Source organism: Bufo gargarizans, chromosome 9, assembly GCF_014858855.1.
Source record: "Bufo gargarizans isolate SCDJY-AF-19 chromosome 9, ASM1485885v1, whole genome shotgun sequence".
NCBI classification, from domain to species: Eukaryota; Metazoa; Chordata; class Amphibia; order Anura; family Bufonidae; genus Bufo; species Bufo gargarizans.
Genome location: NC_058088.1, coordinates 24,658,441 through 24,675,506, shown reverse-complemented (window position 1 = coordinate 24,675,506; position 17,066 = coordinate 24,658,441). Strand labels below are relative to the sequence as shown.

The 17,066-nt window shown below is 44.5% G+C and overlaps 1 protein-coding gene across 1 annotated transcript; it reads right to left on the bottom strand.

The window, feature by feature from the left end:
* Positions 1-1,648: 1,648 nt before the first annotated feature.
* Positions 1,649-12,375, bottom strand: TTC9B (tetratricopeptide repeat domain 9B). The gene is made up of 3 exons (XM_044269139.1): positions 12,015-12,375; positions 3,357-3,539; positions 1,649-1,743 (listed from the first exon to the last, which is right to left on the bottom strand). Exons 1-3 carry the CDS (start codon positions 12,304-12,306, stop codon positions 1,649-1,651), a joined length of 570 nt encoding a protein of 189 aa, XP_044125074.1. The 5' UTR covers positions 12,307-12,375.
* Between the last annotated feature and the right edge of the window lie 4,691 nt (positions 12,376-17,066).

Below are 17,066 nucleotides of genomic sequence, written 5' to 3'. Positions count from 1 at the left end.
TGCCTGGTCCTGTCAATCAAAGTGCAGAGGGCGCAGCAATTGCAGAGAGAGCTGAGCCTCTAGGTGTAATGACAACGCCCCCATTGCTCCTAGAGGCTCATTTGCATATATTAAAACATTTTTCTCAGCAATGTGCGCACATATGAACATGGGACCAACACAGATGCCTTCAGCTGTCAAGTGCACATGTAACAGGTCATCTATTTTTATAGGTAAAAATCAGCTGACAGATGCCCTTTAGGCTAAGGCTATGTATCGCATGACATATAGGGTACAACTACACTGTAACATGTGTCACACAACATATTTTGTAAAGATAGTCAATGGTGGCGCACCACGACATGCTGCGACTGTGACATGACAGTCGCACAAAAATCCATCCTGGATGGAATTTTTTAGACTGTCGTGTTGCAGTCGCAGCATGTCGCAGTGTGACACCATTGGCTACCATTATAAAAATTGTCACGCGACAACTGTCGCCATGTGGCTCTAGCCTTAATTGAAATAAAGTAAGCAAAATAACATAAAATGAAAATAAACTAAAATTTTTAAATAATTAAAGTAAATAAAGTAAAATAACAAATAAATAAAATAAACAGCATGAAAATAAACTAAAAGTAAGTAAAGTAAGTAAAATAAATTACAAATATTTTTAGAAAATCAATACAGTTAAGACTGGGAAAATTTTTCCTTCCATATCTTTGAATAAAAAACAATCATTGTTATGACTCGACGATCACACTGGATTTACATTGCTCTAAATAAAGCAATTTTAGATTTTTCTTTATTTATTTTTTACATTTGAAAAAAGATTCAGGAACAGAGTTTGTTGGCTTTTATTTACAAAAGAAAGTCCTACACGACATCCTTATGTTTCAGAGACTGAAAAACAAAGCACGATTTCACTTCATATGGCATGAGGGAGTCGCTCGGTCTGAATGATGGTTCCCGCTTATGCCGAAAGTGCCAAGCGTTAAATAGAAGTGTAAGGTGCAGAGGCGGCGTTAAATGATCAGGTATCACACTTCCTTCCATTTTGTGTAACAGTCTTGATCATTCCTGTAAATCTGAACACAATGCAGTCACTTGTTAGGGCCGGTGCAGAGGGGGAGGACAGGTCGAGATGCACACATTTGCAATCGGAAGTCTCCATTTCACATGGATCTAAGTAGAGGGGGTCATCTTGCTTGTATCAGCCGGTGGCTCATTATGTCATTGGGGCAGTTTTTCTTAATAGATGCAATATGGCATGGATGGAAGCTGAGATTAGGAGCTTCGTTAATCAGCATGCTGCCTCCAGAGCTACTGAGCATGACCCGTCCAAATATGAATATGTCCTATATCTATGTGTGTGTTGTCTAGACACGTAATCGTAGAGAAACACACACATACACATGAACACTTGCTGCATGCATTGACACATTATAGGTAGTCGAGAGGCAGATAGATGTATAAAATAATCTTTTTTTCATTAAATAATTTATATAAAGTGCCAGAGCTGCATGATTCTTTTATATCGTGGTCTCTTGATGAGAGAAAGACTGTTGAGGTTTGCACAGGGCGATGCTCAGTATCAGCCACCATGCTCTTGCTCACAGTATCTCAACATACAAGTCTGGTGAAGGGTAGGTTCAGGTCCAACGTTGGGCTATCCAATCACCTCCTTAAGACCTTTCCTTTCCCGTTGGTTTGACCGCTGCACTTTCATTTCTGTCAGCTGGATGTAGCGAAGAACATTAGTGTCTGTATGAAAAGAGAAGAACAGTCACATTTCATCTCTACGTGTTGAAATGGGATATGCAAATTAGCTTAAAGGGTGATTCCACCCAAAACTCTTAATGTTCTGCCTGTTGTAGGCAGTGTTCATGCAGTTTATTAGCTTCATGGTTTGCATTTTTTTTTCTTTAAGGGGAACTTCGAGATGTACAGAGACCCATCATGCTATATAACTCTAATCTCAGCATAGCTAGGATAGGCCTTATTCGTTAAGGTGACCATCCAATGACACCATGTTTGATATCTCTTATACAAAAATTTCTATAACAAAACAAGCCTCTAAAGGAGCACTCCAGGCAAAACTGGTAAGTGGGATGTCTAGTGCAGGGCTTGTGGGGTAGAGCATAACAATGGGGTACAAAGAACCCAGGGTAGAAGTCATACAATACCCTCTTAGAGCCTGCATTAGGGCCCCCATACACATTAGTAGTACACATGAGTATTTTTGTCTGGTTGTGCCATTTTGACAGGACCAGACAAAAATCTAATGTGTATGGGGAGCTCCCAACATTCCTCGACAGATGATGTTAAGGGAGAGAAGAATCGGAACATGTTGACATGGTGTCATCTGACAAGAAAGAGAAGGATCAGACACATTGACATACAGTAATCTATCAAGGAAGAGAAGGATCAGACATGCTGACATCATCTGTGAAGGGAGTTAAGGGTTGGACACGTTGACATCATCTGTCAATGGAGAGAAGGTCAGACAAGTTGATATCAGCTGTCAAGAAAGAGAAGGATCAGAAATGTTGACATCGGCTGTCAAGAGAGAGAAGGATCAGACATGTTGACATTGGCTGTCAAGAGAGAGAAGGATCAGACGTGTTGACGTTGGCTGTCAAGAGAGAGAAGGATTAGACATGTTGACGTTGGCTGTCAAGAGACAGAAGGATCGGACACATTGACATGTCAAGGGAAAGAAGGATCGGACACATTTACATCATCTGTCAAGGGAGAGAAGGATCAGACACGTTGACATCATGTCAAGGGAAAGAAGGATCGGACACATTTACATTATCTGTCAAGGGAGAGGAGGATCGGACACATTGATATCATCTGTCAAGGGAAAGAAGAAATGAACACATTGACATCATCTGTCAAGGGAGAGAAGGATCAGACACGTTGACATCATCTGTCAAGGGAGAGAAGGATCAGACACGTTGACATCATCTGTCAAGGGTGAGAAGGAATGGACATGTCAAATTTCAATGCCCATTCCTTTTGTTCACTTGGAAGTAAGCCACCACCAGAGGGGTTTGGCAGCAGTTCTCTCCTCTCTCCCCTTTGATAGCACATACATGCTTGGCCGAGCAGAACATGTATGTGTAAGGGGGATTCGTTCGTCCAACTGCTATCAATTGGAAGATTTCATTAAAGGGGTTCTCCATTTTGTAAAATTCCTACTTAGAAGATCACTTGTCAATAACCAGGACCTCAGGGTCCAAATACCTCAAGTTAAATACTTTGAACTACACCTCTGTGTCAAAATGTGTCAAAAAGTCCTGGAGATCTGTGTCTAATACAAAATGGACCTCCATATTACATACAGTGTTACCAATGATAGGGGGTTTAAATACCTGTAGGCTCCCGGCTTCGAGCTTCCTTGAGATAGAGCAGGGCATTGCCATAGTCTCCTAAGTGGTAGAAGGCGATGCCGGCTCGATATGTGGCTTTAAAGTTGCTGTTCTGTTTTTCAAGCACCTTCAGGCAATATTCCTTGACCCTCTCGTAGTTTACCAGCTCAGACTGCAGCATACAGGCTGTGGGGAGCAATCACCAGGGGACAGAAGATTATTATTAACATTCATTAATCCTAGAGACAATAGGGCAGAGTATAGAGTGACACAGGCAGAAAGGAGAAGGAAGCTTGGTATTAGTGGTAGACCTAGTAGCCAAATGGAGATATGACGAATGGGGTCTACTCCTGTAGCCAAGGCTGCCAATGTCAGCTTATGGATCTTCTGTAAACCTGCAGGGAATTTATGCAGAAACTTAAAAAATACTGTAATTTTAACCCTCCCCCTTCCCCAAATATATAGTACAGCAGCAGGCAACGACCAGCAGGTTGTACACTCAGATCAATAGACACTTGTGGAGATCTGAATGCATCGGTCATGTTCTCTTGATGGTCATGCAAATAATTTTTTTAAACGTGGACAAGGAGTCATATTGCATGGGACTTTATGCGTTCTCTACTTTTGCCAATTTTGCTTCAATCATTGGGCTTGAGGTTTTGTTCTTCAGGGTGCTGTGGTGCAGATACAGAAGAGGAGTTACCAGACGTCAGAAAGTGTTGAAGCGCCCTTTATCGGCACTCATGCCCTTTTCCCTGAAAGCTTCAAATGTTGCATTGTCAGGGCAGGGTATTTAGTTGCAAGAATAAGTAAGTGAACCCTTTGGAATTATCTGAATTTCTGCATTAAAGAGGTTTTCTGGGATTATCATATTGATGACCTATCCTCAGAATACGTCATCAAAAGAGATGAGTGAATTTCTGCTTATGAAATCCGTTCACACTTCGTTTGTTGGTAAAAGGTGAATTGCGATATGAATTCTGTTACCACGGACCATAACGCAATTCTATGACGGAATGCATAACGGAATGCTTTTAGGGATTCCGTTATTCAATCCGTCATAATAGAAGTCTATGGGCTGCAAAACTGATCCGTCCCATTTCCGTTATGCAGGGGAGGACTCCCCTGCATAACGGAAACGGGATGTATCAGTTTTGCAGCCCATAGACTTCTATTATGATGGAATGAATAACGGAATGCCTCTAAAGGCATTCAGTCATAGAATTGCGTTATGGTCCGTGGTAACAGAATCCATAACGCAATTTACCTTCTACCAACAAACGAAGTGTGAACGAATTTCAAAATATGAAATTCGCTCATCTTTAGTCATCAATATGAGATCGGCGGGGATCCCGGCAGTCAGTCCTTCCGCTGATCTCATATTAATGTCCTATCCCGAGGATAGGTCATCAATATGATAAACACAGAAAATCAGCTGTTTGAGGAGACCACAGCCATCAATATGATGATTGTGGAAAACTCCTTTAATTACTAATAAAATGTGTTCTGATTCAAGTCACAATTATAGACAAGCATAATCTACACTAATAACATGTAATATCTAATATCCGAGTCTCACTTCCTTCAGGGATTCGCGTCCGCACCTATCCCTTTGATGAGCTTGATGGACTTATGTCTTTTTTCAACTGTATTAACTTTGTAACACACAGACCATTCATGTCTTTTATTGAAAACTTTGAATAAACATCCAAAGTGCAGGGAGAAAAAGTAAAGGAACCTCTGTGTGGCTTTTCATTAAAGGAGAGGAGATTGGAATTGTGTCTTACACTGGTGCTTTGCACATGGAATAAAGGCACCCAAAGCCTGGTTACTGACAATTTTCGTCAGAAGACTTGGTTAGTATGAACCATGTCTCAATGCAAACTACTTTTAGAAGATGTGTTATAGAGATGCATGACATGGGAAAAGACTACAAAAACATTGCTGAAGAACTGGGTGTACATCAGTCCATGGTTAAACAAATTATCTACTAGTGGAGAAAGCTGTTGCTACTTTCCCTAGGAGTGGACGTCCTGTGAAGATCACTCCTAGAGTACAATGGCAATACTAAAACAGGTGAGAAAGAACCCAAGGGTACAAGCAGAAGTGCGACGGGCACCTCACCCCAGGGCTTCTATATCGCGTCCCAGGTGTAGTAGGGGTGGTCCGGCCTAAATGTCTCTTTATGTGTCACGGTGCTGGTCCCCAGGATTTGGCTCCGAAGCAAATAGGGGGAATAATTGAGGGATTGGAAAGAATAACTTGAGTCCAGACCTTGAGATGAAGTTCAATGGCAGCTTTACTTTGAATAAACGTTTCTTCAAACAGTTTACAGGCTTTGTCTTGGTTCCAGCAGGCTTTAGCATTAAACTGGCAGGCAAACTCAACTCTGCTATATCTTTCTCTCACTCTGCAGTACTGACAAGCTGACTGTATAACTTGGCTTCCTCTTTACGCTGCACTTCACTTTTTAGTCAGACTTAGGGTCCATTCACACGTCCGTAGTGTATTTGCGGATCTGCAATACACCCAGCCGGCACCCCCATTGAACTGCCTATTCTTGTCCGCAATAGTGTGCTCTCCACATCCATTCGTACTCCATTGAGAATAAATGGGTCTGCATCAGTTCCGGATATTGCGGAACGGATGCGGACCCATTCCACGGACGTATGAATGGACCCTTATCTTCAGCCAAGGGATAGGTTATAGTGATGTCCGGATCATGAACGAATCGTTCTTTTGAACCGATTCAGTTCACTGATCCGGAGGAGTCGGTTCCTCTGACTGAGCCGATCCGAATGAAACGGCTCAGTCAGATCAGCAGCAGGCAGTGTAATAGGAGCCTCCAGGGGACGCTAGCCCCGCCCCTCCCCGCCCTCCAACCAATCAGAGGCAGTCAGCCCAGCACTGACACAGCACAGGGGGAGTCGCAGGGACTCAGAGAATCGTCTGAGTCTATTAGTTAAAAGAATCGAATGAGTCAGAGACTCATTTGATTCTTTTGAGTTAAAAGAACCGTGAGTCACCGAGTCCCGGCCAGGCTCCCTGCTCTGCGGCTCCCTGTAAGTCCGTCCGTCCGGGGGGAAGGGGCGGGGGGGCATTAATCTAGCATGCAGCAGTGTAGCATCATGCTACATGCACCCTGTACACACACAGCTCTGCTACATGCTGTAGCAGAGCAGGAAGTCTGGTAGGGACTCGGTGACACGATTCTTTTAACTAAAACTCTCAGACAATTACACAGTCTGCTCCACTGCAGCAGAGCTGTGTTTTCCAGAAGCCAGTCCCTCCTGACCTTCGGTTCACTTGAGAGCCGACTCAGCAAGTGAACCGAAGATTCGATGAGCTGAGCATGCGCATTGATCTTCAGTTCACTTGCCTCTGCCGGCTCATGAAGTGAACCGAAGATCCGATTCATGAATCGGTTCATTTGAATGAGCTGATTCAAATGAACCGATTCATGTGAAAGATCCGAACTTCCCATCACTAATAGGTTAGAATCCTGGCAGCTCCAACAGGGAGTCTCAACCAGCACAAACCAGAACTGCCCCACCTCCTTCTGGTAGCAAGCAGGACTGGCCCACTTCTAACCAAAGGGGGGGGGGGGGGGGGGATGGAATGGTGAGTTCCATTCTATCTAACTATAGCTCTGCTGTGTTTGCTGCCACCTGCTGGTGAACCAGGCATATTACATATGAACAATTGCATAACAAGATTAGGATTGCACATTGTGGAGGACCTGGACAAAAATACATAAGGTGACACTGTGTTAGTCCATTAAAGACAATAGCAGGGTTCAGGAGTGGTAACACCACTCTGGGGTGTTACAGAAGACCTGCTGAAAAATCTACAAACTGTAAAAACCTTTGTTCAACTGAACAATATTGGTGTTCATGAGTGCCATGAGGGAAGCTACTGCTGTCCAAATGAAAAATCATTGTGGCCCATCTCAAGTTTGTCTGAGACCATCTTGATGTTCCACAATGCTTCTGAGAAAATGTTCTAGGGACACAGGAGACAAACATGTGCCCAATAAAAGACATGGACAGTACACGTCTGTGTGTTATTAGTTTAATTACATTGTGTTTGTCGACAATTGTGAGTAATTAATGCAGATTTCCAGGTAATTCCAGAGTTCACTTGCAACTGTATTTTAGAAGGTTGCATCCCATCCTCACTGCCTCCTTAGGGGGTGTAATGATCTCCTTTTAAATGGAGAAGTTTCAACAAAAGCATATTCTCCAGACATACAGCTTTCTTTTGTCTTAATTGAAGGGTGCTGAAGATTGTTTGCTTCTTGCATTCAGAAGGTCCCAAGTCCAAACACCAGAAGTGAGGAACCTCCTGCCTTACAGGGGTTGTTCAGCTTTCTGGAGTTTTTATTTTATTTTATTTTGATAGGGGCCTGTTGGAAAAACCAAATTCACCTCGTTCCTGCCACTCCCTTCCAGTTCCCTGGATCCATGGCTTCCTTCAATGGTCTTCAGATCCCTGTCCTGTAAACTTCCGGATAGCTGGGGTCATGTGTGCCGCTGCAGCCAATTATTGCCCTTAGCGATGATGTGTTACCAAGCAGCATGTCACTGCTAGGTCACGTATCGTTTGGGTATATGTCAACGCTGAGGCGGTCTACGTGACCCCATCTATCTGGAAGTTTACTGGATGGGGACTGGAAGACCAGTGAAGGAATCTAGGGACTAAGGGGACTGGAGCGGGGCAGCAGAAGGCAGGTGAGTATGGTTCAGCTTCAGTCAAAAGTTACAGAAGTCCAGAAATCTGGACATCCCCTTTAATTAGAACCTGTCAGCACTCCTGACATGTCTGTTTTAGTAAATACTTGGATCTACCATGAAAGCATCTTTTCCCTTAACTCTCCACTTGCATTGCAGTATGGAGATTGTACATAGCAACACACAAGTTGCCACGACCATGACATGCAAGTCACAAGAAATCCGTCTGGTTTGACTTTTTTATAACTACGGTCCCAATACTGCGTTCACATGGCTAAGGTCCTGATACTGCAATCACATGGCTATGGTCCTGATACTGCGATCACTTGGCTAAGGTCCTAATACTGCGATCACATAGCTAAGTTCCCGATACTGCGATCACATGGCTAAGGTCTCGATACTGCTTTCATGTGGCTAAGGTCCCGATACTGCGATCACATAGCTAAGGTCCTTATACTGCGATCACATGGCTGAGGTCCCGATACTGCGATCACATGGCTGAGGTCCCGATACTGATATCATATGGCTAAGGTCCCAAAACTACAATCACATGGCTAAGGTCCTGATACTGAGATCACATGGCTAAAGTCCCAATACTGCGATCACATGGCTAAGGTCCCGATACTGCTTTCACGTGGCTAAGGTTCCGATACTGCTTTCACGTGGCTAAGGTCCCGATACTGCGATCACATGGCTAAGGTCCCTATACTGCTTTCACGTGGCTAAGGTTCCGATACTGCTTTCACGTGGCTAAGGTCCTGATACTGTGATCAAATGGCTAAGGTCCTGATACTGCGATCACATGGCTAAGGTCCTGATACTGCAATCACATAGCTAAGGTCCCGATACTGTGATCATATGGCCAAGGTCCTGATACTGTGATCACATGGCTAAGGTCCTAATGCTACGATCAAGTGGCTGAGGTCCCGATACTGCGATCACATGACTAAGGTCCGGATACTGATATCATATGGCTAAGGTCCCAAAACTAGAATCACATGGCTAAGGTCCTGATACTGAGATCACATGGCTAAGGTCCTGATACTGCTTTCACGTGGCTAAGGTCCTATTACTGCGATCAAGTGGCTAAGGTCCTAAAACTGCTATCACATGCCTAAGGTCCCGATACTGCGACCAAGTGGGTAAGGTCCTAATACTGCGATCACATGGCTAAAGTCACTATGTATCTCTGGCCTAATTCCTCATTGAATTTTATAAATACATTGACAACTGGCTATTACCATTCCCCCGGTCAAAGGATGGTGTTCCTGCAGAGGCTGACACCCACAGCACTGATTGGATAGTTCAAGAATTGATAGGGACACCTCAAGGGGTTTAGCTAAGGCTAATGGGCCCCAGTGCAACAGTTTGGCTTAGGACAACCCCCTCCCGCACTATTTCTCCATTACAGTCGACTGCAGCCCCCACTTGACTTTGTTGCATCCCTGGCAATGCTCCCTCTAAACCTTTGTAGCAAGTGAGAGGGGAAGTTAGCGATCTGGGCGAATGTAAATGTACGACTGCAAAATATCTCTCTATGATCAGACAGAGCGATTCAGAAGTGATCTGCCTGGTTAGTCAGTGTGGTGACGGAGGCTTGTTGGCTTAGGGGCCTGGTCGCAGCTGCAGCCTCTGCCACCCCTACAGCTACGCCACTGGACACCCCCCACAAATGGTAACACTCAGTCATGAATGCATTCATAGGTTTCTGGTAGGAATAACGGGAACAACACAGAGCTATAAGAAAGGATGCTTCAGAATGGTTATTTCATGGGTGGCAATTCAATTATTTACTAGAAGGGACATGTCAAGAGAGTTACCAGCCTGGACACTGGGATATACCCCAAGTGAGAGCAGTGTCCAATAGGCACGATGAGGTCCAAGTCCCCAAATGAATTAAGCGCTAAGTGGTCGTTGATTTTTAGGAAAGCACCTGGTGCACTCACTATTATGAAGGTTCCAATTAGTAAAGAAGTATTCTAGTCTTAGCAAATAAATGTTATTCTATCTGTATTAATTCCTCGCAGTTTTCAAGATCTCTGCTTGCTGTCATTCAATAGTAATCCACTGTGCAGCATACAGATAGTTGTCTGGCCGTTCAATCAATATGTCATCATCTAAATCACTTTAAGTTATCTAGCGCTGCACTAGTTAGATCCAGTGAGGCAGACAGAATAGACTGACCCCCTTCTCCTTAAGGGTGACATATGAACACTTGGAAACTAAGATTTTCCTAGATATTTCCTTCGGAATTGGTTATCTCATCAATATCAGATCAGTGGGGGTCCAACACCCGGCGCCCCCTCCGATCAGTTGTTTCAGGCAGAAACTGTACAGTAAATTAAGTCTAATGCAGAAGGCTCCATACGCCATGTAGTGGCCGCACTGGGGTACTGCAGCTCAGCTCCCATTCAAGTGACTGGAAGCTGAGCTGCAATGCACCAGCATCGGGAACTGCAGAGTGGACAGAGCCTTCTGCTTCCCGCTCCATCCACTGTACAGTTTCTGCATGAAACAGCTGATAGGTTTGGGGTGCCGGGTGCTGGACCCCCACTGATCTGATATTGATTACCCACCCTGAGGATAGGTTATCAATATCTAAGATCCAGAAAACCCCTTTAACTCCCATCTAATTTCTGCTTAGCCACACCCACTTGTCAAACCCCTAATAAATGTGGTGTAAGGATTTTGGGTGCATTTGCAATAGTAAAACTGCCCCTTATTTTCTTTCTTTCTTCCTTATTATAGTGCAGCATGATTTTCATTAAAGGGTTATTTTTTATTATTATATTTATATATTTATTTTTATTTTTTAAATTCTAATTTATCATATTTATTATTATACATTACAGTGACTGTACAGCACTATTATTGCGCGGTGTAGGGCATCGCTTTGGGATCATATGCCACTAATTGGGCAAAGCATGGCATCGTTATTTGGGCAGTGGGGGTTAATTTTATATTGGGACTGTGTGGCACCTATTGAGTTAATGTTTTATATGAGCGGTATTATCTGGAGACTGTAGATCAGTATTATTTTAGCAGTTTAGGGGTAATGTTATTAGGGGACCTCATGTAATACCATATCATACTATATTGCATTTTTATTAATGGGTTTGTTAAAGCATAAAAAAAACTGGTCTTTTTTCCTCTGAAAATCGCACCACGTCTGTCCACAGGTTGTGTCTCGTATCGCGGCAGCTCCATTTATTTGGATGTGGATGAGCTGCAATACCAGACACAACCCATGGACACCTGTGGCGCTGTTTCTAAACCTGGCATATTATTAGACCAACTCAATATTGAGGATGTCATCTACCGTGCGACAAACCCAAGCAAACTATATTTTATATCACCCAGCTTTCCTAGAAACGGAAAATCTTGGAAATAATTACCGTACATAAAATTTATTATAAATTAAAATAAAATTCTTTTTTAATTTTCAATTTTTTGGGGGGAATCTCACCTGCATCGAAAATGAGAAAATGCAATAGATAAAAGGCAGAAGATGAAGTTATGGCTACAGTTGGCATCTAAACGGAAGAGCAGGCACAGTACTAATGGACGCTCCCGCTGCGGGGTCACACTGTGATAGAGACTGTTGCGCCCCCTGTGGGGTGACACGATCACGAGTCTGATGACATGGAATCTGCGCCTCCTACTGCAGGGTAGAAAGAAGGGGGCTAGAAAACATGGATCCTTTCTAGGGTGGCACACGGCATGGAGCTACCAGCTTCCCACCGTAGGGTGACACAGACCATGTGTCCTTTTTGTGCCCCCTCTGGCAAACAAAAGGTTAACGAGCACGAAGGACCCCTGTGCCTCCCCCTCACCAGTTCCCAATTCACAGGGTTAATCTCTTGTCACTTCCACACCAGTGCGTCCTCCACCCCCCTCCCTCCACCGCTGCATCCGAGCCTCCACCACCTACCAGTCAGGCTGTCATAACATTCGATCTCTGTGGCCTCCACCCGCACCTTCTGAGCCTCCGTCAACCTTGTGCCGGCTCCGCCGTTGGCCTTCCTCTCCTCCCCATCTTCGTGGACACCCTTCAGCACCAGCAGGGCCCGGTGATACTTGCCTATAGCATCCCTGAATTTTTTGTCCTTGTAGCAGCGGTTGCCTTCTGCCTTGAACTCCACCGCCTTTTGGATCCTGGCCTCCATCTCGGGCTCAGGGTTGGCCGTCACTCTCCCACCACCCACACCGGTCTGGTCTCCCATTGCCCTCACTGGTGGCGGTCCATGCTGGGGGTATCCCAGCCCCTTTTCCCTCTGTATGTACGTTCTGTGCATAAGGGATGAACGGCAGAGATGCTGAGGATGCTGGAGGAGGAGGAGGAGAGAGCGAGCAGTCCATCCCCCACTGCATTCTGGGTACCATACAGCTGAGCCATCTCTTCTTAACCCCTTGAGTATTCCCAGTGCACACGTCTGGATGTAGTGGATAATTAGCGTTATTTCTACATATTCCGCAGAACTTCGCAACCAAAAAGTTACTAATTGTAGAGTAAAAAAAAATAAAAAGAGTAAAATATCTACTAACAAGTAAACCAGAAGTCAAAAAATTATTAAGTATATAACCTGGTTGTTAGATACACCTAATAAAAGAAGTACGTCCGGGAACTTATAGCCCATTCACAAGATAGGCAATGCTTTCCAAAAATTCCCAAAGCTGAACACGTTTGGCTATCTCCCCGCTGAAATGTGTAGAGAATGAAGCCTCCAGTCCTTTGTTCTCCCCAGGGGTCGGCCACCTCCAGAACTATAGCCGTTGTGAAACTACATCTCCCAGTATATGCCATTCACTTCGACTGAGAAAGTGTGTATGCTAGGAGTTGTAGTTTAACTGCTGCTTTAGTGCCAAAAAAATGCTGATTCCAGCCACAGGTGTTGGTCCCAAAAGGGTCCTCTGGCAGTACCTTTCCAATTTTTTAAGGAACATTTCCCTTTAAAAGGAAAAAAACAAAAAACAAACAAACATTGGAAAATATTTAAATTTTAATATTATAATACTCTAGCTTTTAATATTCCATCAAACTGGTTATGACATATTGTGACTGCTTGTAAGAGCCCATTGGGGCTGCTACCCAACCTTTGGCACTGCAGCTGCTGTGAAACATGCACACTTATTCGGCTGTCCTTTGTCATTCCCATAGATGTGAAAGGAGGATTCTGGGACCCAGGGCATACTCCCCTCCAATCTTTTGTGTAAATTGGTCTTACAATTTTCAAACCAGTACCTGGATCTGAATACATTTGTAACTGCATGTCATAAAAAAATTCATAGTCTTTTAATAAAATGTATCTGTATAGCGCCACCTGCTGTTTGTTCTTTTCCTTTATTTCTCTGTCCACCTTGCTGAGGTGGTCGCACAGGTTCAGTTTTATCTTTCAACTGCTAGCAGCCATATCTACTGTTAGAAGCTGTGACAGTTAGGCCACACGCACAGTACTGTATCCATTTTACAGACCGCAAACCACTACTACTAGAACTGGCTATTCTTGTCCGCAAAATAAACAAGAATAGGACATAGTCTATAATTAGCAGAACGGCCAGCATGCGGACAGCACACGGATCACATCTGTGGGCTGTCTGCATTTTTGGCGGACCCATAGAAATGAATGGGTCGACGTACGATCTGCAAAAGATTTAGATTGGATGTAGACAAAAACTATGGTCATGTGCATAAGGCTTTACAGTGAGAGAGCTGCAGCAGAAAGGACATGCATAGGGAGAGCGCTGCAGTAGGAGGACCACATCACTGAACTGCTTGCTTGAAGAGAATTTAGCAGAACAATAGCCATGTAGCAATGAAATTGCAGCCAGCCAGAACCGCAGGGGCAACACGTGAGGTGCACGGTGGGCCGATGAGGGGCCAAACAATAACACGCAGTTTATCGGTTTACTCACAGTCAGCAGAAAGCCTCCCTGGGTTGGCAGCACAGTGTTGAGGTGGACAGCACAAAATCCTCCGGGGCACGCTCTGTGGTAGGGAAGCACCAGCCTAGATGGAGGTTGAGGTGCCCTTGATGTCAGGGGGGCTTAGGGTGCTTGTTGCGGCTGGGTCCCTTGGGGTTATTTGTTGTGACGGCAGTACCGTTAACGGTGGTAGAACCAATGGTAAGAATGAAGTAGACAGTGGTAGGATACAACTCACAACTTTTACTGATGTTGGTTCCAGTTGCGGCACATACATCCAGACAGAATACAGTCTTTTGCAATTTAGAGGAATTCTGTTGATCCACTGTTAATAGGTTTGGCTGGGTTTAGCTTAGCTTGAAGGTTCTGTATCAGTAGTTCTGGTAGGTGACTCTGCTTCAGGTCCCTAGTAAACCAGAGTAATTTGGTGAGGTTGCCTGTAATACTTATTTGGTATGCTTAGTCCTTTTGTTTCTGTATCTTCCAAGCCCTTGAACAGGTAGCTAGTCTGTATTCTTCACTGTATGGTGAGGCTGCCTGTAGCTAGATTGTCCTCCACCATGTGCAAAGGTGCCCATTAAAGAGGACCTTTCACTACTCTACAAACTAAAAACTAACTATACCTATGGGCAGAGCGGCGCCCAGGGGTCCCCTTGCACTTACTAGTAAGTCTGGGCGCCGCTCCGTTCGCCCGGTATAGGCTCCGGTGTCTGCGCTCCCTCTGACTAATTTCTTGTAGGAGGCGTGTCCCTTGCTGCACTGCTGGCCAATCGCAGCGCACAGCTCATAGCCTGGCTATGCAGCAAGGGACACGCCTCCTACAAGAAATTAGTCAGAGGGAGCGCAGACACCGGAGCCTATACCGGGCGAACGGAGCGGCGCCCAGACTTACTAGTAAGTGCAGGGGGACCCCTGGGCGCCGCTCTGCCCACTGATCTAGTTAGTTTTTAGTTTGTAGAGTAGTGAAAGGTCCTCTTTAAGCCTTTAGTAATGGCTGTTATCACCGATGTCTCTCTTTAGCTTGGTTATCTTCTTCCAGGGACGAAAACGCTATCGTCTGGTTATAGGATCTGGGATCTAAGAAGGTCACAGGAGGAAAATGCTCTCCTGCGCCTCATACCTTGGCTCTACCTCATTTCTGCATCTGGCTTTACCCACTAATGTGTGGTGTGTAGCCTCAGAGTAACCACTGACTCTGCTACTCTAATCTCCTAATGACTTTAGAACCCTCTCTCATCTGCCTCACTAGGCCTGACCTAGGTATTTATATGACCTAAGTGCTATCTCCATCTAGTGGTGGAATGTATAAATTACACCAGACCAGCCTATGAACAGGGATACAACAGGTGTTGTAATACAAAAATGACATGCAGTAGGATAATGCCGTTTAAGCTATTTTGCAGACTAAAATATAAGTCGCCCTCGACGTTGGTAATATCTGAAGCTGTGGATCTCTAAGCCGTGTCCTGAAATACACCAAATACACACAACCAAATATGCATATATGGATATAAACATTGCAATATATTATCATGACTCTTCGATAACCTCCTGTAAATAAAGTGTTATGCACAAAAATAAATTCTAGGCAAATATATGAGATATATCACATACACTTTTTATTTTTTCGTGGTAGATGTGTTACGGCCAAAAATGGTGATTAAATAATGATCTCTCATAAGGGCAGTAAAGTCCATGATATGGTTCAAAAGACAGAGTCCATACCTAAAATGGGGTATAAAACATGTATAAAACTTTTTAAAGTGCAAAAATTATGTATAAAAAGGATGAGCACAGAAAAGTCTTTCTGGGTAGTATACTTCAAACGTTGCGTTAACATAGTCCCTTGATAACCTGAAGATGGGGTAAAAAGGGGTTAAATGGCATAAAACACACAAATGAAGTGCAAAATTTTCTTCTGGATTTAAGTGGAGTCCTGGATGGAGTCCTTGCAAATACAACACAGAGAGGGGCTCAAAACAAAAAGAGAAGTCCTCTCAAACAAATGGCAGAAGAAGATGACACATCCGTAGGGATTGGACTTCCTGAATCCCAGGAATCAGGGGAAGATCCTTCCGGTTGTCCCTCCATTATCCGCTGTTTAGGTGTGGATGGAAAGTTCAATTCCTTTTTCACCTTTTCAAAGATAGGGGGCTGTCCTTTCTTTATGCTGCAATCCAGCCAACTCGCAGGGTCAATCCTGGTTACAGGGTTGGATTCCTCTGGTGGATCTTTCATTGACGAAGAATTTACTGGCTCTTGAATAGTGAATCCCTGATGTTGTTGTACAGCCAGATGCTGAAATAGAACTGCACAGTCCTCTACAGCTGTACTGAGGCTTGGTGGCTCGGGCCTTCTTCTTCTAACCCATTCCCTCTGGGGTCTAGGTTCACTGACAGGGTCTTTGGTAACAATAGCGGGTTGTCATAGAATTTTGGTACCTGCAAAACCAGTGGTGTATTGGTTCTGAGTACTTGGTGGCACATACTTTGCAGCAGGCCGCACGGGGGCGGTAGAAGGTTCCTGTTCTAGATCCTCCTCAGACTCAGAGTCTTTGTCAAGCTCCTGGGTCTCCGTGGGCTGTCTTGGACGACGTACTGCGGTAGCATAAGGTCCACGTGTACCCTCTGCAGGGGTGAACTCAACCACCTCATTAACATATAGGATATGTAGCCAAGCAGGGAGCTCCTTCCTCTTCACAGACCGGCGATTTACATAATAGTCCCGATTGGTCTCCATATCGTGGATAAATCCAAATTCCGGTTGTTTGCAGAAGTCAAGAACTCGGCCCAATTTCCGTACTGGAACCGGGAAGTCCTTTACAGGTTCCTCCAATAATTTACGAGTTAGACCCTCGTTATATTTCTTACAAGCATGGGTGTGCGGGAGTCGAGCTGACTTAATCTCCGCAGACAACTTAGCCCAAAGCGCTGTCTGTTCAGTAGTGGGCCACGCTATGGCAGGGGCATCAGCAATCAGACCGGACCTTTCAGCATACTTTGGAGGCCGGTGTCGTGGCATCACGACTACGCGCTGACCTGCACTGTAATCCGCCGATTCA

What these genes read in the sequence shown, in the direction of transcription:
- TTC9B (XM_044269139.1), bottom strand. Translation starts at nt 12,306, where the DNA reads ATGGGAGACCAGACCGGTGTGGGTGGTGGGAGAGTGACGGCCAACCCT. An exon ending in ATGTTATGACAGCCTGACTG is followed by an intron (nt 3,540 to 12,014) that starts GTAGGTGGTGGA and finishes TGCTCCCCACAG; the next exon opens with CCTGTATGCTGCAGTCTGAG. An exon ending in TCGAAGCCGGGAGCCTACAG is followed by an intron (nt 1,744 to 3,356) that starts GTATTTAAACCC and finishes CTTTTCATACAG; the next exon opens with ACACTAATGTTCTTCGCTAC.